Here is a 24015-nt window from a genome sequence, read left to right as displayed (position 1 = left end):
GTTGTTATGATTGGCTGTGATACTGTACCTGAGAATTAAGGTGTCCACTGGAATACCAAAGATGACGTGCATTAGTGGACTACTCTCTGTACCTTTCCCCCCTTTTGTTCCCCTCACCCCTCCCTTTTCTCCTCTATCCCGATCCTCCTGATACCAGCAAGATGCTGCAGGTTGCTCTCTTCTTCCTTCGTCTCTTGCTACGTCATTGCGTAGCATTCTCATGCCAGCAACTGGTTATGTGTTGCTGACACTAGCGAAAAGGGTCGGGATCGGAATCGGAGTAAATGTTCTACCCCGCCTCCATATGTGAACCCAATATCCGAATTCATCCTCATTTAGATAGAAACTCTTTCATCGTAGGAATCATTTTGTAGGTTTGGTTGTATACGAATAGGCCAAGAAATCTTAACTCAGGTCCTTGTCGAGCCAAACAGTCTCTGGTGCATTTTCGGAGGTCCTTACTTTGAAAGCGATTCTCACATCCCCTCACTGGTCACAATATCCCAACCTATTCGTATACGATAGCTTACTGCTCCAGTCTGCGCAATGACGGAGAAAATGAGTCCAAGGGAAGATGATCTCCCAAAAGCTATCTCCACTATAGTCTCCACACCCGTTGAGGCCAAGCCCCAAGCCCCACAAACAGGCGTGCCAATCGGTCTGGTTGCGGCCTTGGCAGGCATATCACTTACGATATTTATTGGAGCGTTGGATATGAACATAACCGCAACGGCGGTGCCGTCTATCACTGATGAATTTCACTCATCTGCTGATTCTGGCTGGTATGGGTCCGCATAGTAAGTCAGACCTACTTGTACCTAGGTCTTCGCCTTGATTCAGATGGTACCCATGTTTAACTTTTTATTCAGTCTCTTGAGTGTCTCTAGTCTACAGCTTTCATGGGGCCGCCTCTACAAGATCTTTCCCGCCAAGTGGACTTTCTTGTCCGCTTTGACTGTCTTCGAAGTCGGGTCCCTTCTATGCGGCACTGCCCCGAGCTCCACAGCTTTCATTGTCGGCCGAGCAATTGCAGGTATGGGAATAGCTGGGGTATTTTCCGGGGCTATGATGTACGTTATTATGGATCCTATCACACTGCATGCCAAGTTTGACTCACTATTACCGGCGAGATGAAATAGTATTGCATCTTACACAATTCCCTTGCGATTCCGTCCCTTGGTGAATAGCGGCCTTGCTGTCTTGATGGGATCAACTCGGGCTTTAGCCCCGATTGTTGGTGGCGCATTGACTTCCACGGTTGGCTGGCGCTGGTGTTTCTACCTGAATCTTCCTTGTGGTGGATTATGCGGTGTTCTCGTTGCTCTGGGTACTGGTATTCAAGAAGCTAAAGAAGAGTCCCCAGAAACATGGATTATTAGACTGCGCTCCTTCGATTGGATAGGTCTTGTTTGTTGGGCACCATTCACCATTTGCCTGCTTCTCATCATACAATTTGGCGGCGCTCAATACCCCTGGAGCAGCCCACAACTCATTGTCCTCTACATTCTTGCAATTTTTACACTTCTCCTCTTCACATACAGCCAGATTTACCTTGGAGAAGGGGCAACTGTTCCACCACGAATAATTACACAGCGCAGCATGATCTGGGGCTCCATATTTGAGTTTCTTATTGGTGGTGCGAGCCAAATGCTACAGTACTTCGTGAGTCAATAAGCTTCACAATCATATGTTGACTACCTGGAGTCCAAATTGTCGCTAACCAAAGGTGCAGCTACCCATATTCTTCCAGGTTGTACAGGGAAAGTCTGCCCTTGGCTCCGGCACAGCCATTTTGCCACTGCTAGTTTCTTACACCCTGTCTCTGACCCTGACCGGGGTGGCTATCTCCGTGGTTGGAAAATATGCACCTTTCATGCACATTGGGAGTGCAATTGCTGCAGTTGGGATGGGACTTCTGAGCACCATGACAGTGCACTCCTCTCTTGGTCAATCCATCGGATTTCAGATTCTATGCGGTGTAGGAGTTGGCTTAGCCTTGGACGGCCCGCAGCTTGCTGCACAGACTGTCTTCGACCAAACCGATGTACCCGTGGCCCTGACCGTCGTGACAACACTGATGAACCTGGGAGGGGCAGTATTTGTTTCCGTGGGAAGCAGTATTTTCAACAACCGTGCAGCAACCTTGTTGAAGTCGAGCGCACCTGGATTGAGTGAAGCTCTGGCTGCAGGAACTGGTCTAACGGAATTGGTAAAATCGTTACCTGTTGAAAAACAAGATGAGGTAATCAAAAGCCTTCAAATCATCCTATCCAATATATTTCAATGCGGGATAGCGATTGTGGTGCTTTCATTTTTTGTTTCGTTAGGCGTCGAATGGCGATCAGTGAGAAGCAAGAGCCCTTTGGATGTCAGTGACAAGGAGCACTCCGTGATAGCAGAATCTGGTGACAGTGAGACCAAATAAAGGAACAACTATGTTAGATCTATTTTCCAACATCATATGTACCATATTCGGTCAAGACCAAGTCTCCACTTTAATTTCAGTCCTGGGATACAGCATATCCTGAAGTCCTAGCTATATCCAACTGAACCTTTCAACGTGGCAAAAACTTGGCAATACAGCTGCATCTCACAAGGTAAACTGCACACAGCACTGGTCTACTTGGATAAAGATAAGAGGAATGATTCATAAATACCTATATTATCCAACTTCCTAGATTCAAAACGTGACGATCACATTCGGCCCGCATTGTATAAATATACAAAATGAACAGCGCAACGGGCAATTATTCAAAAGGTCTTTATGTATGTACTTCGATGAAGTACAGAATTGTGGATATTCTTGCATCAGATAAAAATACATATAATAATCTAATCTCCATAATATCAGCTCCGATTCAAGCTTGAAAAAGGACATAAGCTCCATAATAGATTCCTTTGCAGGGCCGTCTATCTAAATTGAATCATATGTGCTGCAATGAAGCCCCGTGTTGAAACTCAGCACCAACCGTGTTGCTGAATCATCTTTCAATTTGGTTGAACAACCGAGTACCCTCACATACTAAGGCTCTGCACTGCTTAGCTTCACTTTCACTTGTTGTTGTGAGGTGAGAACGATGTCCATTATCTGGCTCAATATTAGGGGATGTACCCCTTCCAGATTCAGGTTATACGTGTGTGCTTCCCCTTGCATAATAGAACTTGGTAAAGTATGCATGTTATACTCACTGGAATCTGACGGGGATGGATTCATTGGCGGATCGACATGCATTTGAGAGCAGGGATCAAGCCAAAAATTATCAGATGGAGAATATAATGAGGAAAATGAAGCTTGCTCAGGCACATGTGTCATAACTTGGCCACTGGGCTCTGCCATTCCACACAAGGGCGGCGAGCAATCTTTTCCTGTCATGCCAGTGGGAAATTGGGCACCGAGAGGGTCGAATAGCCCTGGGCAAGTATCAATGATGTCTGGAAGTAGGGACATGTCGACGCACATTTCCTCAGTTGGAAAATGGCCAGAAGAAGGAAAATCGTAAACATTATCCATGCCATCAAAGGCCTGAAAGTCCGCGGGTGAGGTGTTTTGCGATAAGCCACCACTATCTGAATCCGAATCGGACCCATACGTCATGCCTGAGCTTAAAGCGGTGCTTGGGCCAGAAGGTGGCGATTCAATGTTTGTTGAATGTGAGGGAGATGTTGACGAGACAGGTGACTTCCCACGTGCATTTAAGCGTCTTCGTTGTAAAATGATATATCTGTGCATGATATGTGAGCGCAGCTCCTCCTTTTCGTGACAAATACCGCATACCGATTTTTCAGATCAGTCGAAGACCTTCGTGGGAATTCCTTCTCACTTATTTCTCGCCAAGCCCGGCCACGAGTTTGAACAGCCTCCAATAGGCGCACATCCTCTTCCTCGTTCCAATCGTCACGGATAAGATTCGGATCTAAGAAATGATACCATCTTTTTGCGCATTCTGTAGACCCGTGTTAGAAAAAAGTCAGACCACTGAAGCAAAGTTGAACTTACGATCTGCATGTCGAGTTTGAACATCCTGTGCCACAAGTGTCCAACTGTAGTTATATGCGTGTTAGCAATATCCAATGTAGACAACGATTACCCATAGGGTGCTATCATACGAGAGTCCACGTTTTTCTACTGCCTTGCGGAGCCGATGATCCTCCTCTGAGCTCCAAATACCCTTGTTCACGTTTGTTTGTAATTTGCTCCATCTTTTGCGGCAATCTTTGTTGGTTCTTGATTTCAGCTTTGTGGCAATGATGCTCCAGTTCTTCACGTTGCCAGTGCTATTAACTAATGGGAAAATTTTTCCTATGGTCAGCCTTACAAGACATAGCAAGGAGTATGAAACAAGGCTCACCTTGTAAAGTTGCCTCCTCTTTCAAGATTTGATCTTCCTCGGCCGTCCAATAGTTGCGTGCTCGGGAGATAGGTTGCATCATGATCAGCTATGGTCAACATATATTATTCTCTTATGCAATAGGTACTCTTAGAACGGATTTCCATACATATTCATATACAAGAAGTCACAACGGTCATTTCCAATTCCAGTCATTACATAATCTGCGTAGGGGTCGGAGTCGGAAGTCTAAAAGGCACCACAAAACGGACCCTAGCCCGACCCCGTCTTACCTCAGCCACGCAATTCAGAGCAGCTAAGCTCTCAGAAAATTCGGACCAACCTCATGTATTGATGGGTTCGTAGTAGAATCACCGACTCAGATCCTCGGACTGGTGAACAACGAAAAGACTCGGGAATGGGGGATCCTTTTCTCGTTTGCTGAGATTGTGGAAGAACAAGCCCGAGGATTTAAATTCGCAACACCCCCTACTTAAATCCAATTGTCGAGAATCATTTACCATCAGTACAATCAGTGATTGTATCACCGATTTTTCCTTGGAAAAAACAGAGTATATGATACGTCTTCATGGCATGCCTCTGATACGGTGAAGTCGCGCCTCGGTCCCTGACAAAATCAGGATGGCAAAGACCAAAGCATCTACTTCTGAATTACTATGCTCATAATAACGGCAAGACTTTTTTCATGGCTTTATGTAATATATGACGTATCTATGGGAAGGGACACCATAAAAGGTTGGAGGTGGTGTGCAGACAAAGGTGTAGCGTGGCCAAGAACTCAATTTAGAACTCGCAAAAGAACCGTGCAGAGTACCACATGGCGTAGAACTGTGATCTCTCCATGCCAGTATTTGAGATGTTAGGAGCTTTCCGCTGTGCGCCTTTGACAAAGCTAGCATATTTTACGAATATTTTTACCAAGTTCCAACCAAGGGTCAGACACTAGGGTACTATCTGCCTTTCTATTTCGTTCTATCCCGTTATGGCGAGGCATTTTGTTTTAAATAAATTTACGTGAAGGCTAAAATGCGACATGTTGCAATGAAACCGAGATACATTCTGTTGACTCCCAATCTAATATATAAAAGTTGTGAAAATTATAACGTTGATGAAAAAGCTCGCAAAGCATGCAAAACCCGTAGACCATGAGAAAAACCCAATTTTCCTAACTTATACCTTCTAGTAGAGATGGAGCATTCCTGCCCGACATATCAGCCCTTTGTCCCAGGTGTGCTGATCAGTGAGTTTATTGATAGCTGTGTCCCTACCCTTGGACAGCTCATTTCATCAATATTTTCCCGATTACTCGTTTCTTCCCATCTTTAAGATGCCCTTGCCCTGTAGTGAAATAGTGGAGGTCTCAAATCCGCTTCCAGATCCAACCAACCTGCACCACACGAGCCACGAGGAAGAAAGTAGCGCCCAGGAACATTGTGAGTCCACAAAAGATTTGCAGGTACAGGTAGCCACCCCCGTCGTGTGAGACCAGAGCTCCAGCAATTGGATTTCCGGTCAGGGCTGCAATGCTAATGATGAAGAAGTTCGAGCCGTTGCGGACACCGATGGTACGGATATCTTTTGTCACCTGTGCCACAATAGCCGGAATCATGCTCACAAAGGTGCCACTGGTGAATCCAAACAAAGCCGAGAAGACTATAATGGGGCTATTGCCGTGTCCAGGAATCCAGAGTGCTAGAACAATGATGCTGGTGAGATAGGTGGTGACAATCATCACATTGAACCTGCCGAGCCGATCTCCGAGCCAGCCAGGGAGAATACGACCGATGACGCTATGAGAAAAGTCAGTATACACCGAGAATGCAATATGAATATGCGAGGCTAGAGATGACGTACCTGCCAGCATTCAAGATAGCAAGGAGATAGCCAGAGAGATTTAATGACATGCCATCATGCTGCGCTTGCAGGATAATGAAATTAGTCGGCAAAAAAACTCCCCAAAAGAAGAAGAAGCTCCCAAGCGCAACAAAAAGAAATGGCGGCTCCTTGAATGGAACCAGGAATTGGCTCGCGGCAATTGGGGTAGGCTTGGGAGGTAGACGAGATCTAATGGTCAAGTTCCCAATAATAAGCAAACCCAAGAACATGAATGCCACTGCTCGCATGGACCAGGCAAATCCAACAGTCGGAATCAGTCGATCAATCATAATCCTAGAAAGATGTTAATTGGGTACATGCGTGGAAAAGATGAAGTAAGGCTACTTACGGAAGAATGACACCCGCAAGAGAGGCTCCTGCAGAGATGATGCCAAAAGCAAACGCGCGGTTCTTCATGAACCAAGTTCCAATAGGGTTGAGGCATCCGTAGAAGATAGCACTGGCACCCAAGGCACTGAGAATAGACTGGGCCAAGAAGAATTGATAGTACTCAGAGGACAGACTGGTCATCATCAGACCCAGGACGTGGCAGATTGTGCCACCTAAGAGCATGTATCGAGGGCCAAAGTTGTCGAAAACCTTGCCAAAAATAGGGGCGCCGAGGAACATCATGAATGTTTCCGTGGAGCTGATCCAGGCGACCGAGGAAGCAGAGTACGACGAGAGCTGGTCACGCTCATAGTAGTCTTGGAAGACTCCAATGCAGTTAATCCAGCCCATCGACGCAAACATGCAGCACCAGGACCCTGCCACAACTGTCCAAGCTCGCAGACCGCCATCAGGAAAGTCTGCTGGGTTGGGGCCAGCGGGTTTTGGAGCCGGGATGTCTTCCTTGCTGTCAACATCGGAAGACGAGTTCTCAGGAGGGTTCAGCTTCTCCAAATCGGCGGTGGAGGAAGGCGAGCTATCGCTGCCCTGGGAAAGGCTCATTTTGCTGTTTCGTCGAGATTCGTAGCTCAACAGAAGCGGATTGAGGGTATTGTATGGCTTGAAATAAGCCTCTCGCTCCCAGAAGATGGTACTATGGATACTGTATTAGAAGCTTAAACAAGAGATCGCCCGGAATTTCTTGGCTGGAGAAGTAGTCTCCTGAATTATAGTCCGCTGAGCGGACTGGCATACGGCCTCGGCCTTAAGAGACGGAGCCCGAAGTAGGCCGACCCTGCGAGGGTATCCTTGTCTTTTAGCGGACCTGAGTACGGCTCCAGCTTTCCAAATTGACAGAGTGACCCTTATTTAGAGCATCTGATCTCTCAATAGACCCAATATCCAATCAGAACGGATAGACTAGCGGGAACGCTAGACCGAATTTGAAAACGCAATATCCCACCGGAAACTAGACCGCATTATCACCTTTTGATCCACTCTGGCGACACCGTGATTGGTGGGCTGTCGGGATCCCGCCGGGCCAACGCCGACTCCGAATCTCGACATATAACTATCACGCGAAGGGGATCTTGCTGACATAAAAGAACAAAACAAAAGAGTCAAGGACGTCACGACAAAGCTTGCGACATGTTACCACTATCTTTGCAAAGATTGGTCTCTTGACTCGTTCATGTCCCCGATATCTGCTTCCAAACGCGCCGTTCTTGATCGACCATTCCTCCTTGCTTGGCCTGCCATTGTTATCTTCGTTTCGTACCTTTGGCTATCGCCACAGCCACATTATCAAACCACGGCTACCACAACTTCCATCTCTGACACGATCTCATCTCCTACAGCTGTCGAAATTATGTCTTTTGACACGATGCGCGCTATTGTGATGCACGAGATTGGTGGCCCTGGTGTCTTGAAGCTCCAGACGGTGCCCAAACCAACCCCCACAGCGGGTCAGGTGCGGATACGGGTCAAGTCATTCGGGCTTAATCGCTCGGAAGTGTTCACTCGACAGGGCCATTCACCCGGTGTGACATTTCCGCGTGTTCTGGGTATCGAGGCTGCTGGACTCATCGACGAGGCAGACCCAGACTCAGGCTTCAAAGCTGGCGAAGTAGTTGTTACTGCCATGGGCGGCATGGGCCGTGTCTTTGATGGCGGATACGCCGAATACACAGTAGTACCGGCCACTCAAGTGCGACGCGTCAACGCCACCGATGCCTTTGGGCCCGATCGGCCCGTTGCTTGGGACATCTTGGGCGCTCTCCCCGAACTTATGCAGACTGCTTGGGGATCCTTGTTCACCAGTCTCGAGCTTGTTCCCAGTGACCGGTTGCTGATTCGTGGTGGAACTACAAGCGTGGGGTTGGCAGCTGCGGCACTTGCTCGATCGCATGGGGCCTCCGTCACTGCGACGACCCGGAACCCAGCACGCGTAGAGATCTTACGCAGGCTCGGTATTGACGACGTCATTATTGATGATGGATCAATACTGGCCGAAGTCCAAAAACGTGCCCCGTTCAGCAAAATCCTTGAGCTGGTTGGGGTAACCACACTAGAGGATTCTCTCCGATGTGTGGCACCCGGTGGTACTGTCTGCATGACGGGCATAGCTGGTAACAAATGGACCTTCGACCAGTTCACGCCCATGGCATCAATACCAACGTCCGTTAAGTTGACCACCTATGCGAGTACCACCGAGGCCGTGCTCAAAACGCCTATTGAGGACATCGCTCGGGATCTGGCGACGAGAAAGATTCATTTGCCAATCAAGACCTTCCCACTGGAGCAAATTGTAGAGGCCCATCGATTGATGGAGGAAGAGGGGGCATTGGCCAAAATTGTGATGATGATCTAAGATTCTTGCGCTCAGCTTCTGCGTGGGTTGCAGTATCATTTGTGGAGCTCAGTAGACATCCAGAATGTATCCGCAGTCTGTCTGCCTCTTTATCAGAGCTGCGACTTTTATCTCGGAATTCTTCGACTTTGTGAGATATATCCGATCTGTTGCGTCCGAGCTAAAGCCATCAATACAATAGTTGATATTAATGTAGCAAACGCCCTAGACCATAGAGAAAAAAAAGTCTCTATGCGTCGCAATGCAATCATTCCTACCAGCAGCCTCCATCCTTTTATAAGTTGTCGGCTTATTTTCAACGGGATCCAAGCCCCACCATTCTTCAACGGCAGCCACACCGCAAGCACGGACCACAAGCAGAGTACGTGTATATGTAGGGTCCGCGCCCACATACTCCACGAGGCTCACTGATCACAATACAGTCCAATCAGACCTTCTTTCTCCTCATGATCTGCTTGTCAAACATCCTGAAGATTCATCTTGTTGAATTCCGCCTGCCATTTTCTGTCAATAATTTTACACCTTTTCTTATCTTTTTCTTTAACTTGTGCGTATTCTACATTGTCATCAAATACAAGATCGATAACTGCCAGATCTTTATTCCTGATAGCATTTTTAGACTAGTTAATTCAAGAAAAAGGAAATCTCAGAAGAGGTACTAACGTTAGTCTTGCGTAGTCAGCTAAATTCATGGAATGTATATCACCCCCGAGGTTTGCAATTCCATACCAACTCCATTCTGCCTTCGAGCCCGTCTCCAATCCACGTTCCAGGGCTCACGTCTCTCTAATTCTAATTCCAAAGTATCAAAAAGCATTCGAAGCGTCGAAAATTCTCAAGAAATGAGCCTGCCGAAAAGTCTTGTAGATGTCAAAGAAGATAAAAACATCAATCACCCATGGTCGCGCGCAAAGTTTCGGTCGCCACTCGGCAACTCACCATCTGAAGATGCAAACTTTGAGCCTTAATATCAAATTCTGGGAACCAATTTGTCATATATTATAGCTCTGGATGGTATGAGTGATTCTATTTTCTTTATCTGACTCCGCATTCAATAACTCCAAGAAGCATCTGCTCCTGACCGAGCGGGATAACGACCCCGAGCCGAGATGAGGCGACTGATTGAAGCCACTCGCGGTACCGAGATAAGCCATGACTGGTTCCAAGACTTGAAATCGTCTCACCTGCATGAGAAATAAGCGCCAAATCCAAAACAAATCAAAGTTTTGGCAGAAGAAATAGACCACGGGTAAAGCCGCTGCCAGCCCCGCTCATCAGGATCAATGATCCTGTCGGGCTTCGTCCGAAGAGAACTTGCCTCGTATATCCCACCGGCAGTAAAAGATGACATACCAGCTTGAATCCTTCGAGAACCTTCATGATTAATGATGTTTTTGCTAACAAGATACACTCAATGGGGCGGTGCCTCCCGAGCCGTCTTACTTGTTCGGGAATGTTTTGGCTTACACTGGTGTTTTTCGGATACAATGTCAATGTTTACGGGGTAGACTCTAACTCTGACCATGTACAATGTCCACCATCATTGATATAATAGACCCGAGCTTGTGAGGAAAAGGAATGGATTTCTGTAGACCCCTGCAAAATTCAACTTTGCGAACATGTCTTTCACAAACCTATCCATGTTGGTCTTTGGACCTCAGGCATCAACTCCGTCCTCGGAAACATTATCTCAACTTCAATCCTTACTGAAATCCGACTCTCAAGCGCCATTAAAGCCCATTAGGAATGCTGTCAGGGATATCGCCACTGTTTGGCCAGCTCTGGCGGCATCTGACCTACAACTTAATGGTCTCTCGGGAGCCCAATACACTCAGCAACTTCTTAGTCTCATTACCTCCCAAGAAGCAGAGACAGAAGTCCAGATCGACAAGCTGCCAAGCACCGTGATGACGCCTTTGACGGTACTGTTGCATTTAACCCAGTACCTCTTGTATGTCGATGCAAGATCCTCGAATGGCATATCGTCTCACGCTCAAATCCTCGACCAGGTACGACCAAAGGGAGGTATTCAAGGTTTTTGTACCGGCCTTTTAAGTGCTGTTGCAGTTGGCGCCAGCCGCGATGAAGAAGCTCTGGCCCAATGGATTGGAACAGCTTTGAAGTTGGCTGTAGCCATTGGTGTCTGTGTTGATGCAGACGCCCTTACTCAATCTTCTGCTGAGACTGGATGCATGGTTGCGAAGTGGTCAAGTGAGGAGGAAAGAACGCAGCTTCTTGAGACTATTGAGCAGACTCCAGGCGTAAGTGATGCTTTTCCTACAATTTCCTTATTCTGTTGCTTGATCTAATTTTCCCCCCTTGTGACTTGCAGGCCTACATCTCAGTGTACCCTGACGGCAATGCCGCCACCATCACAGCACCTCTTGCTTCGATGGCTACCTTAAGGCAGGCCGTTCAAGCTCAGAAGCTTGTGAGCATTTCAGTCGATATGCGAGGTCGATTCCATACCACGGATCACCAGAATATTGCAGAGAAACTAAAGGAATTTTGCGCGACAGTTCCTGGACTGCAGTTCCCACGTGTGCAGGAACTCTTAGTGCCAATTCTCGGAAATGACGGACGGACATTTTCACCAACATCATTTCTCCACGACGTCGTCATCGATGCAATGCTGGTCCAGACAAGCAATTGGCATATGACTATCTCCACTGCTGCCGCCAATTCCAGTATGGCATCAAGCCGTCAACCACCTCTTTTTATTCAATTTGGCAACGTTGATTGTATTCCTTCTTCTGTGCTGCGGGCCTTTCCTAATACCACTCTACTGAGGATGCCAAAGTCTCTGGCAGAGATCCGAGACGTAACCCTGGGAGCAAGAATTAATGGTCAGCCTTCGCTGCCACACAATGGCGTGGCCATTGTGGGTATGGGTGGTCGGTTCCCTGGTGCAGACGACTTGGACGATTTTTGGAAGCTCCTTTGTGATGGATCATCTCAGTGCAAACAAATGCCAGAGGAGCGCTTCCTTCGAAACAATCTTCGACGCTCGCCGGATAACAAGCTTCCATTTTGGGGAAACTTTGTCGAAGATATTGACTGTTTTGATCATCGTTTCTTCAAGAAATCTTCCCGTGAGGCAGCTACCATGGATCCTCAGCAACGTTTACTCCTCGAAGTGGCCTACGAGGCGCTTGAATCTGCAGAATATTTTTCACAGTCCCGCGATGTGCCGCAGGATATCGGCTGCTATGTCGGAGTATGTGCATCTGACTACAATGACAATGTAGCGGCCCACGCCCCGAATGCCTTCTCCAGCTTGGGAACTCTGCGTGCCTTTCTGACGGGTAAAATCAGCCACTTCTTTGGATGGACAGGGCCCTCAATCACATATGATACTGCTTGCTCTTCGTCCGCTGTAGCTATCCACGCTGCTTGCAAGGCTATTCAAACAGGCGAGTGTTCGATGGCACTGGCGGGTGGTGCTAGTCTCTACACCAGCCCTTTCTTCTATCAAAACCTGGCAGGGGCCTCATTCCTGAGCCCCACTGGTCCTACAAAGCCTTTCGATGCGAAGGGGGATGGCTACTGTCGTGGCGAAGGCGTGGCACTGGTGATGTTGAAGTCTCTTGCAGCTGCACAGGCCGATGGAGACCGTATCCTGGGAGTCATTGGCGCTACCGCTGTCAACCAAAACATCAATACCACTTCCATCACAGTGCCCCATGCCGAGTCTCAGGTCAGCCTCTATGAGAAAGTTGCATTTGACGCTGGAATTCATCCCCACGATGTCTCTTATGTGGAAGCGCATGGAACGGGCACACCCGTTGGAGACCCCATCGAGCTGTCCAGTATTCGCAAGGTCTTTGGTGGAGCCATGCGGAAAACCCCGGTGCATGTGGCTTCCATAAAGGGTAATATTGGACATTTGGAGGGTGCATCTGGCGCGGCATCACTGATCAAGACCGTGTTGATGATGCGCCACCAGACGATTCCTGTGCAAGCCAATCATTCTCAACTGAACCCCAAGATTCCAGCACTAGAACCAGACAATCTCACCATTCCCAGATCAACAAAGCTATGGAAGGCACCCGTGCGCATTGCCTGTATCAACAACTACGGAGCCGCCGGAAGTAACGCAGCCATGATTGTGCACGCGCCGAGTCCGATCAAAACCGCCGATACAGTATGCGCGCTACCAAAATACCCCATCCGCCTTGCAGCCAACTCTGCGACTAGTATGACAGCGTACTGTCAATCTTTGCTGAAATATATCCAGAAATGGCGCCGTGAGTACAGCGACAGTGAAATCTTGGCCAGCGTTTCCTTCCACTTGTCACATCAACAAAATAAATCGTTGCCGTTCAAAACTACCACAACCGTGGGTTCTATGTCAGAATTGACAGGGCTATTGGGTAGTCCGCCATTGCAGCAGTTGTCTGCTGTTTCGCGAAACCCTATCCTGGTTTTCGGTGGTCAGACCAGCACGCAAGTTGGACTGAGTCGATCACTCTTTGACGCCTCTCTGCCATTGCGACGACACTTGGATGCATGTGATGAAATACTCAAATCGATGAGTCTTGCTAGTATATACCCCGCCATATTCCAGACTGAGCCTGTTGAGGATTTGGTTTTGCTTCACTCAATGTTCTTTGCGATCCAGTATGCCAGCGCCAAGGCCTGGATGGGTAGCAACGTTATCCCTGCTGCTGTTATTGGACACAGTTTTGGCCAATTAACTGCGTTGTGTATTAGTGAGGTTCTGTCTTTGAAAGATGCTCTTCGACTTGTCACCGGGCGTGCTTTTTTGATGAAGAGCCACTGGGGATCGGAGGGAGGATCCATGATCTCTCTACAGGCATCTCTTGATCAGGTTACTACGATCATCGCAACTGTCGACTCTCAACTTGAGATTGCATGCTATAACGGGCCCCAAAGTCATGTCCTTGTTGGGTCTGCAGCTGCAATTGATAAGGTGGAGCAGCTCCTTCAACGAAGTGAAACCCAATGGGCTAGTATTAAATATAAGCGTCTAACAGTCACCCATGGGTTCCACTCACGCTTCACCGAGCCACTCTTGTCCGAGTTGGTTGCACTTTCCGAGGATCTGATTTTCAATGCTCCCAGAATTCCGATTGAAACATGCTCGGAGGGCAGCAGCTGGTCCACCATCACTGCAGCTCGAATTGCAGAGCATACGCGAACCCCGGTCTACTTTTCGCACGCAGTACAAAGGTTAGCAGGGCGAATGGGACCGTCCGTCTGGCTCGAGGCAGGCTCTGGCTCTGGGGTTCTCGGCATGGTGCGCGGCGCACTGCTCGACAACTCGGAGCAGACTTTCCAGTCTGTTGACCTTCGTGACCCTGTTGGACTTTCAGGCCTAGCAGAAATCTCCGTCAAATTATGGAACCAAGGAGTTGAAATCACGTTCTGGCCTTTTGACCGTCGCAATCGTGCCCAGTACTTGGACATCCTGCTGCCATCATATCAGTTTGAAAAGAATCGACACTGGCTGGAGTGGAAAGACACTGTTGTTCAGGAAGTCGCAGTACCAGCTCCAGTGACCGCGACTGAAACTCCTCAATCTGAGCCGGTGCTTCTCTGCCTAAACAGGTACCTTGACACCGACGGAAACGACGCCGAGTTTGCGATCGATCCCCGTAGCGAGCAATATCGCTTCTTTGTTGAGGGACATGCTGTTCTTGCACAGCCATTATGTCCAGCACCCTTGTACATTGACCTGGCTGCACAAGCTGCTTCTGATCTTGCGGGAGAAGGGTGCGGAGTGCCAAGCATTGAGGACCTGGAAATTCGGGCGCCACTGGGAGCGGGAGATCGGCGCATCCAGCTCGAACTGCGACGCGTTGACCCCACTACGCCAGTCTGGAAATTCAGTGTCTCCAGTCATCGGGCCGCGACACCGAACAACAGTGATAACCATGCAACTGGAACGGTTCGCTTCTATAATGATGCGACTCGGCTGGCGGATGACTATGCTCGTGTCGAGAGCCTTTTGGGTCCAGAACGATACGAGCGTATCCCACAGGAGCCGCATGCTGAGGCACTTCAAGGATCTCAAGTATACAAAGCATTTGGGAAGGTTGTGACTTACCGTCCTTATTACAAGGGTGTGCGAAGTGTACACGCCTTGGGACGTGAAGTTGTCGGTCGGGTCAAACTTCCTGAACTTCCACCCTCAACATCTCCCGGTGACGCGGTCAAGAAAAAGGCCGCAATGAACCCACGCGCAGTTGACAACTTCATCCAAGTATCTGGCCTCCATGTCAATTGCCTCACCGAGCTGCAAGAAAACGAAGTATATGTCTGCACTAAGGTGGACCGTGTTCAAGCACGGGCCCCAATTGAGGATAATGGCTCTTGGCTTGTCTACTCCAGTTACCGGCCCCTGAGCAACAAGGAACTTGTTAACGACATCTATGTCTGCGATGCGGTTTCCAAGTCCCTTGTGTTGTTTGTATTTGGTGCAAGATTTACCAAAGTTCAAATTTCCAGCTTGACACGAGTTCTTGCTAGGGCCAATGACCGGTGCCCATCGACGCTAATGTCTTCACCACCCAGATCCATCGCTCCATCACCTCCACCGACGGTTGCGAAGGGTCTTCAAAGAGCCTTCAAAGCCAAATCATCATCTAGAGTTTCTAAAGCCACTAGCCGCGATCTTGGAGCAGAGCTTCGATCTCTCCTCGAGAAGGTCGCTGAGGTCCCGTCGGCAGACATCCTGGATGATGCCAGTTTTGATGACCTCGGCATCGATTCTCTGATGGTAACTGAAGTGCTGAGCGACATAAATGCTGCTTTCTCCGTTTCTATCACCATGGATGAGTTTGCCACCATGACAGACATCAAGGCTATTGTTGTCGCCCTCCAGCGGCTGCTTGGAGTTGGGCCCATATCTACCTCAGGATCCATTACGCCGTCCGATACTGAGTCTGAGGATAATGTATTTGATGACTCACGGCTAGCAACTCCTGAAACCAGCTCTGGAGCCAGCACACCACCTGAAGTAGAAGAGTCCACTGCGGGTCCGAAGGTAGTCATGCAGTTGAGCAAGCTGTTAGCTACTCACCTGGAATGCCCTGAACCCATTGCCTTGGAAGCCAATCTGGCCAACTTGGGTCTGGATTCTCTGCTCTGCATGGAGTTGGCTGCTGATATCAAACAGGACCTGGGGGCAGATGTGGACATGGCTCGTCTCGATCAGGATTCCTCATTCCAGGACCTCATCCAGCTAGTCAGTGAGATCTTGCCTGCGGCTTCAAATGTTTCGTTATCTCCCAGAACTCAGCCCCCTCGGGATGTTGTAGATCTTGCCCGTCAGACTAGCGCGAAGATGTCTGACTCTTCTAGCGCCAGGGGCGTTCCCCTCATTGGAGCCCAAGCCGCTTTTGAAGCGATTCGTTTTGATTACGATAAACACACGCAGAAGACTGGATTTGCTGATTTTTGGACCCGAGTCTATCCCACACAAGCGAGGCTGGTCTTGGCTTATACGGTCGAAGCTTTTACCCGCTTAGGTTGCGACCTAGCTCGCCTGTCAGCTGGCGAGACTCTCCCATCTATATCTTACCTGCCCAAGCATGAGCCTTTAGTTCAACAACTTTACAACATTCTTCGAGATGGCCAACTAGTTGCCACTGATGGAAGCAAGCTGGTGCGAACTGACCGGCCGGTCGATAGCACCCATTCAACAGTAATTCTTGAACAAATCCAGGCCCGCGCACCTCAACATGTGATGGAACATCAGCTTCTTCATATGACTGGATCGAAATTGGCTGAATGCCTGATTGGTACGGCAGACCCATTGGATATTCTCTTCCGTTCAAGGGAGAACCGCACTATTCTCGAGTCGGTGTACGCCAAAGGGCCGATGTACGAGGCTATCTCGGAGCAACTATGCAGCTTCATTGACAAGGCATTCTCGTCCTCGCCATCATCCTCGGAGCCTTTTGAGATCCTAGAGCTCGGGGCTGGTACAGGCGGTACAACCAGATATGTAGTTGAGCTCCTCGAAAGGCGGGGAATACGTTTCAACTACACATTTAGTGATCTTTCTGGGTCCCTTGTTGCCGCCGCGCGGCGCAAGTTCGGATCCAAGCACCCATCTATGCGCTTCCAGGTTGTTGACATTGAGAAGCAACCTTTGGAGGAAGTTCAGGGCAAGTACCATGCTATTATCTCCACCAACTGCATTCATGCAACGAAAGACCTGGAGCTTTCTACTCGGCATATGCGCCAGATGCTGCGACCGGACGGATTTATATCGCTAGTCGAATTCACGCGCAACATGTACTGGTTTGATCTTGTGTTTGGCTTGCTCGATGGCTGGTGGCTATTCTCTGATGGACGGCCCCATGTCCTTGCGTCAGAGTGGTTCTGGGATGCTAGCATGCGTCGTGCCGGGTACCAGCACGTTTCTTGGACTGATGGTCCATCGCTTGAATCTCGCACTCTGCGCATCATCACTGGCTTCAATGCACCACCTGAGGATGCGTCTTTCATTCCCAAACGAGTACCTAAAGATGTGGAAACGACAGTGGAGATTGTTCGCTACAAACAGCAGGGTGATGTCTCCCTGTTTGCTGACATCTTCTACCCCGCCTCATGGGAGCCTTCGGAGGCAAGACCTATTGGTAAGGTGAAACTTCTTGATCTCTAACTTGAACTTTACTAACATACTGCATCTAGCTCTCATGATCCACGGTGGTGGGCATGTCATGTTGTCCCGTCGGGATATTCGTCCTAAGCAGACGCCAACCCTGCATTCCATGGGTTTCCTGCCAATCTCCATCGACTACCGCCTGTGCCCAGAAACAACATTGGTTGATGGACCGATGTCTGATGTCTGCGACGCCCTTAGCTGGGCCCGGTCTACTCTTCCCAATCTGCCACTACTAGCGCAAGGACTGAAGGTTGATGCGTCCCGCATTGCCATCGTTGGTTGGTCCACTGGCGGACATTTGGCCATGACTACTGCGTTCACGTCAATTCAGCGCGGTCTTGCGCCTCCTACGGCTATCTTAGCTTTTTACTGCCCTACCGATTATGAAGATCCTTGCTGGCAAAGTCCAAACTATCCAGAGAGCAGCCGAGAGCTAGCTCAGTCGACAGACTATGATCTTCTCGCGGGTGTACAAGACCGGCCTATCACCGGATACCAGGTCTCAGCAAAGATGCGAGCTGTAGGTGGCTGGATGGCGCCCCAGGATCCGCGCTCACGGATTGTCCTGCACATGAACTGGAAGGGTCAGTGCTTGCCAGTTCTTCTTCGTGGACTGCCTGGTTCTGGCCGCGTCTCTGCTGAGCATGCACGGTCACTTCTCGAGCAAGCTCAGCCTTCGAAGCAGGAAATTCAAGCGGTTAGCCCATATGCGCAGATTTCGCAGGGCAAATATACTACGCCTACCGCTGTGGTTCATGGAACCGAAGATGATCTGATTCCCTGGGTCCAGAGCCAGCGCACGGTGGAGGCACTCAAACAGCGAGGAGTACGCTCAGAGCTGATTATTGTTGAGAATAAGGTTCACCTCTTTGATTTGTATCCTGACTCTGATGGCAAGGGGGGTGAAGCCCTACGCAAGGCATATGACTTTTTAGCTCGAGAAGTCTTTGGCAACTCAAGCTAGTCGCTGCACTATTCTTTGTGATCTTGATTCTTTATGCGATTGCGAAGCTTTTGATGCTGTAGACGTTTATTATATTCTTTGATCTTGTTATATTATTCATACTGAAATTAGACTGTTCATATCATGCCATTCGCCTTCAAAAATTCCTTACAACCATATCCATACAGAGATTTCACATCTAGAAAGGCTTTTATCTTTGTTGGTCAAAGCAATCGGACAGTCGAAGTTGAGCGTCGGATCCTAGTTGTTCCTCAGGTGACTCAATGCACGCTTCTCTGTTATCACAATCTCTCACAGAACTATTCAATCTTTCAGGCTAGTATGTATTATTTAGCAGCTGATAGGAAAGTTCGTAAAGTCTCTGCGGCGTTCCTGATCTAATCTAGATTTTCACAGGTCATGCACTCCTAGTGTGACTAGCCAACATGTGGCATTTGAAGGTATCAAGTAGCTCCCAACCACCCGGGGGAAAATGCTTTGATTAAGAATGTTCTGGCATTTCAGCCAGTTTATCTCTTATTATCCCGCTTTTCGGGGTGGGGGCCGGAGACCTGAGTAAATACGGGCTCGCAGACCCAAGCCCGAACTCCACGCCGTCTTACTCTCGAGTCCATCGGATTCGGGCAATAGAATATTTTCGATAATGTTAGAGCCGAGAGTTGATAGTGCCGATATGCTAGCCTGCTGTGTGTGGTATGGCTGCACCGGTCTATACTATAAAATCAGGACAAGTATCGACATTCAGACTACTTTTTTCTCCAGAACAATTCAGTTTCACAGTTCTGTCATCAATCCCACTATCTCCACACAATAGCCTTTGTCGCAAAGAAAAATGGACTCGAATTATCAATCTTCCGCCCCCCGTCTAAAGATGACGGAGGGGAATAACCCCATTGTCCTTATTCCCCAGCCATCCGATGACCCCAAGGATCCATTGGTACGTTGCTTTCCCTTGCACATTAACAGCTGTTCTCACTAATGCTGCTTCAACCACTGCAGAACTGGAGTACTCGCAAAAAGAACTTTATGCTTTTTGTTCTCTGTTACGCAGGCTTTGCTGCTATGAATCTTCCCTCCAGCCAGCAGCTCACCTACTACGTCCAGACGTCAGCTTATCCAGGACGCACAGAGGTGGATCTTTCATACTCTGTCACCGCCTGTGTGATTGGCCTCGTCTTTGGTCCCCTTATGTTTTGGCCTCTGGCGCGCAAGGTTGGCCGGAGCTCGCTTATGCTCTGGAGTCTGGTGGTGGGTTTTGTCTGCCAGATTTGGGCGGCGCTCATGACAGGGCCGGATGATTATATTCCCTTCATTCTATCCCGTGTTGTTTCAGGCATGGCCTCCTCTATCCCAACTGTTCTGGGGCCTTCATATGCTGTAAGTTGCATATTTATGCATTCTTTGCTATTCAAGATCTCGATGTTAATATTTTCCGCTCCTTTAGGTTGACATCTTCTTCCTCCACCAACGTGGGCGCGTCTTTTCCATCTTCGAGCTTAGCTTCCTTCTTGGAGTCAATGTCGGCCCTACTATCAGTGGCTTCATTGTCAATTACACTTCCTGGACTTGGGCATTTTGGTGGACCCTGATACCTTGTGGTCTGGCAATTTTGCTCGTCTTGCTCTGTTTGGAGGAGACAGGCGGATGGTCAACTTCACCCGGAGCTGCTAAATACCCACCTCAACCCACGTCATACTGGGCCAATCGAGTGGCCACTTTTCTTCCCGGACACAAGATCATTCCCCATGAACCCTGGGGTCAAACTGTAAGGCTCCCAGATAAAACATGTACGAATATGCCACTGACTTTACTTCTTCCTAGGCCCGGGCCGCGAAAAAGCCCTTCATCATTATGGGAGCACCAATCACTCTCATTGCTGGTGGATATATCTTCATCTGCTTCGCCTTTGTCATCTTAACCAATGTCCTGTTGACGATGTTCTTGGAGGCACCAGTATCTGAAGGTGGATACGGATTTAGCCCCATGCGGAATGCATTCTGTGAGTCAAAATGCCACCTCTATACTATCAGCACATTCTAATAATTAAACAAGTCACTCTGGATGCTTGGTTCTCAATCCTTGTCACCCAATTCGTTGGTTGGTGCGTGGGAGACCGCATCCCTCTTTGGGTCTCACGCCGGTTTGGTAAGGGTGTCTGGCACCCTGAATACCGACTTTACAACATCTTGCTTCCAGGCCTGGTAGCACCTATCGGCCTCGGTATCTTTGGAGCGGCTATCCAATATCACCTCCACTACATGGTGCTGGCCCTAGGATTCTTCTTGATCGTGTTCAGTTCGATGCTTGCTGTTCCTATCTGCCTCAATTACATTGTTGAATGCTACAGGGACGATGCGAACGAAGCGGCTATCGCAATGAATGCGTATAGACTTGGCTTTGCCATTGCCACTGGCTTCATTTTCTCTCCCTGGATGGACGCCGTTGGCGTGGGATGGATGTTCGGCATGGCAGCATTCTTCTCGCTTTTCGCCCTTCTAATGGTCGGAGTGCTAGTTTGGAAAGGACCTCAGCTCAGAGCTATCTCTCCAATGCTATCTTGCGAGGAGGGCGAGGTCATTGGACAACACAAGAGCAGCAGCGCTTCATCAATCTCCGATGTAGAAAGTGCGCAGACTGACTCTACTCTAGAGGTCACCTCAGAGCTGAAGGCTTAGGAGGCGGAGGCGGTGTAATTCAAACGGATTGAAGAACATCGATGCTGAGTAACGACGGATTGTTCAAATATTTTAAAGCGGCAGAGGTGTGTCTGTCATATGAATCATGACTTAACATCATGATAACTCGATACATACAATATACTTAGAGTTATTCTATATTCTAAACAGTTTCTCACGAATGATATCACAATTTTCAATTTTCTACAATTTGAGAGCCCGATCTTTAGTCATAAACACATTTTCGCATTATACAGATGGTTGTCATTGTGAGCAGTAGTATATATCATTGGAGATAGGCCACCAACTCTCTTTGTCACTTTCACTTCAATCCTGGAAGCTCCCTCAAGGGTCCAAGGCAGTATTCGATGCAGCAGTAAAATCTTCATCGCCCGTTCGTCTCACCATGTAAATCATTCTTATCTCTACTGTCGCATTCATGGACGCCTACTTGAAATCATAGCGGCTGGCACAATCCGTTCGTTCCACGTCAGGACCGCGATCTCATAGGTGGGTAGTATTTGGTCATTGAACACAGTAGGAAAGAGTTTGAAAAAGACTTCGATTGGTTGTTACAGCACACTCCGCTAAGAAAATGGTACCTCACCAATATTGCACATACATTGATCACACTTAGAATACTGATCCACGAGTTATCGATGACCCGTGAGTTGACAACCAAAGGTCCGAAGGCGTATTCAACCCCTGGGGCCGCGAGCTCCTCTCCCAATATCCATGGACTCCAAGGCTATGACTGGATATAGAGCAGGGGGATATCGCGCTTGGACGCATTCAGGTGTGCGTAGTGCTTAATCGTTGCTAGCTACATCTTTACCGCAGCACGATGGGGCCAAAACATAATGACTAAGCACCCGTTGCGCTTTGAATCCGGACCAATCAACTCTTGAAGGCACACTGGGCCATTGTTGTTTTACTCCGAGTCCGAATCCGAATCCGCATCGATTAGCAGACCTTTCCACCACATCCCTCTTGCTTCCGGAATGAATGAGCTCCGTGCTGTCGTCATACCTGGCGTTTGATTGACCAGATTTGGAGATGGATCCTTCCGCTGCTTGATCGTATGGGCCCATTCAGCTTTTCTCACCCGATGGATCGGTTCGTGATTGGGTATGCTTCCAATCCGATGATTTTGAACACTGAAGGAATCCCTATACTCGGGGTCGTTCTCCCCGTAACGACACTGATGGGATTATCTCACGCAGTCAGAGTAGCCAAGGCGTGGGTATATATACGAGTACAATTTCGAAAGAGAACACCCATTGTTATTCAGAAGCCAGGAATCAAGACCTACAAAGTCAACCAAACTATCAAAGTCTGAGATTTCGAAGCACAAAACGCCATATTTGCAATAGTACACACTAAGATGGCTCCTGGACTTGTTGATCCTCCGAATATCAATGCCTCCAAGCTTGAGACTCCCATGACCAAGCTTGGGCAAGTTATTCCTAAACTTGAGATACCGACGGTCGATATCTCAGCCTTTCTCGCAAATCCAGACTCCGAAGAGGCACTGAAGATTATACCCATCGTCAGAGAAGCCTGCCGCTCCACTGGATTCTTCCAGATCACTGGCCACGGGGTCTCCACATACCTGCAGAAATCCGTCTTTGATGGGGGCAAAAAGTTCTTCTCCCTGCCGTTTGAGACCAAAAAGGCCCTCGACTCCAAGACCGTCCGCGGTCATCGTGGGTATGATGTGCTAGCTTCACAGGCCTATGAGGCTGGTATCATGCCCGATCTTAAGGAGGGCTGGTATGTCGGCGAAGATCTTCCAGACGACGACCCTCGTGTTCAGGCGGGCAGGTTCTTCATGGGCCGCAACGTCTGGCCGACCGAGGCCGAGCTACCGTATGCGGATTTCCGCTCGCCTTGTGAGAGATACCATCAGGCGCTTAGCACCCTCAGCAAGCAGCTGTTGAAGATAATTGAGCGAACCCTGCCCTATGGCCCAGGAATCTTCGATGACTTTGTCTCCAACAACCCAATTACTCCGATGCGTATCCTGCACTACCCGCCCGCCACTTCGACTGAGCAGCCCCAGTACGGAGCTAGTGCGCATACTGACTTCGGAGCCATCACTTTGCTGTTGCAAGATGAGAGTCCTGGTTTGGAGGTCATGGACTCCCGCACTGGGGCTTGGGTGGCTGTTCCGCCGAATCCCTCGGCATATGTGGTCAACGTTGGTGACATGCTTAGTCGTTGGACGCGCGACGAGTATGTCAGTAGTGTTCACCGTGTGATCAACCGCAACCCCTGGGATCGGTATAGCATTGTGTTCTTCTTCGACGGCAACGCGGATACTGAGCTTCGGGCTCTGGATGGCAGCGAGGCAAATGACCCGAACCCATTGACACCGGAGAAACACATGCTGCACCGCATGACCGAAAGCTACGGCAAGAAGTGAATATCCTCTGATGAATGTTGCGTTCTCTTAATCGACGTGCAGAGTTATATAAGATCAAATTTTCCTTTACTGTTTCCATGTGTGTGTCTTAGAACTACTCCAGAATTCCTCATATCGATCTCATCTCATATCTAGCAATCGTTTCCAATACTATCTATTGACTTTATCGAACCTTCTATAATTGGTCGAATTAATCGATGGAAGAGTGAATCATTCTTCAAATTCCTAAATAGTTTCCCATCTTGTTAGCTTTCGCTAGACTGACTCTGAGTCAAGTGCTGCTTTCTGATGAGAGAAAAAATATAGTTCAATATCACTTTTCACGCTAAAT

General features: G+C 48.6%; 7 protein-coding genes across 7 annotated transcripts; 5 read left to right on the top strand and 2 right to left on the bottom strand.

The window, feature by feature from the left end:
- Positions 1–546: 546 nt before the first annotated feature.
- N7484_003629 (MDR family MFS transporter) lies at positions 547–2425 on the top strand (the record flags this gene model as incomplete). Its single annotated transcript, XM_057114049.1, has 4 exons — positions 547–797; positions 870–1070; positions 1140–1662; positions 1733–2425. The coding sequence occupies 4 exons, from the start codon at positions 547–549 to the stop codon at positions 2423–2425; spliced, it is 1668 nt and encodes a 555-aa protein (XP_056974189.1).
- Positions 2426–3693: 1268 nt separating this feature from the next.
- N7484_003628 (SANT/Myb-like DNA-binding domain-containing protein) lies at positions 3694–4428 on the bottom strand (the record flags this gene model as incomplete). The annotated part of the gene is made up of 4 exons (XM_057114048.1): positions 3694–3914; positions 3998–4041; positions 4108–4282; positions 4350–4428. 4 exons carry the CDS (start codon positions 4426–4428, stop codon positions 3694–3696), a joined length of 519 nt encoding a protein of 172 aa, XP_056974188.1.
- Positions 4429–5709: 1281 nt separating this feature from the next.
- Positions 5710–7175, bottom strand: N7484_003627 (Major facilitator superfamily domain general substrate transporter; the record flags this gene model as incomplete). Its single annotated transcript, XM_057114047.1, has 3 exons — positions 5710–6139; positions 6204–6518; positions 6574–7175. 3 exons carry the CDS (start codon positions 7173–7175, stop codon positions 5710–5712), a joined length of 1347 nt encoding a protein of 448 aa, XP_056974187.1.
- A 628-nt stretch (positions 7176–7803) lies between these two features.
- Positions 7804–8982, top strand: N7484_003626 (zinc-binding alcohol dehydrogenase family protein; the record flags this gene model as incomplete). Its single annotated transcript, XM_057114046.1, has 1 exon — positions 7804–8982. One exon carries the CDS (start codon positions 7804–7806, stop codon positions 8980–8982), a length of 1179 nt encoding a protein of 392 aa, XP_056974186.1.
- Positions 8983–10601: 1619 nt separating this feature from the next.
- Positions 10602–18584, top strand: N7484_003625 (polyketide synthase; the record flags this gene model as incomplete). The annotated part of the gene is made up of 3 exons (XM_057114045.1): positions 10602–11243; positions 11315–17591; positions 17647–18584. 3 exons carry the CDS (start codon positions 10602–10604, stop codon positions 18582–18584), a joined length of 7857 nt encoding a protein of 2618 aa, XP_056974185.1.
- An 814-nt stretch (positions 18585–19398) lies between these two features.
- On the top strand, positions 19399–21259 carry N7484_003624 (polyamine transporter; the record flags this gene model as incomplete). Its single annotated transcript, XM_057114044.1, has 5 exons — positions 19399–19521; positions 19584–19961; positions 20029–20349; positions 20406–20583; positions 20637–21259. Coding segments are annotated over 5 exons (1623 nt in total), but the record flags the coding sequence as incomplete, so codon positions are not given.
- Positions 21260–22643: 1384 nt separating this feature from the next.
- Positions 22644–23684, top strand: N7484_003623 (isopenicillin N synthase family dioxygenase; the record flags this gene model as incomplete). Its single annotated transcript, XM_057114043.1, has 1 exon — positions 22644–23684. The coding sequence occupies one exon, from the start codon at positions 22644–22646 to the stop codon at positions 23682–23684; it is 1041 nt and encodes a 346-aa protein (XP_056974183.1).
- Between the last annotated feature and the right edge of the window lie 331 nt (positions 23685–24015).

Source organism: Penicillium longicatenatum, assembly GCF_028827895.1.
Source record: "Penicillium longicatenatum strain IBT 33135 chromosome Unknown contig_2_segment0_segment0, whole genome shotgun sequence".
NCBI classification, from domain to species: domain Eukaryota; kingdom Fungi; phylum Ascomycota; class Eurotiomycetes; order Eurotiales; family Aspergillaceae; genus Penicillium; species Penicillium longicatenatum.
This window is presented reverse-complemented; position numbering and strand designations above follow the sequence as displayed.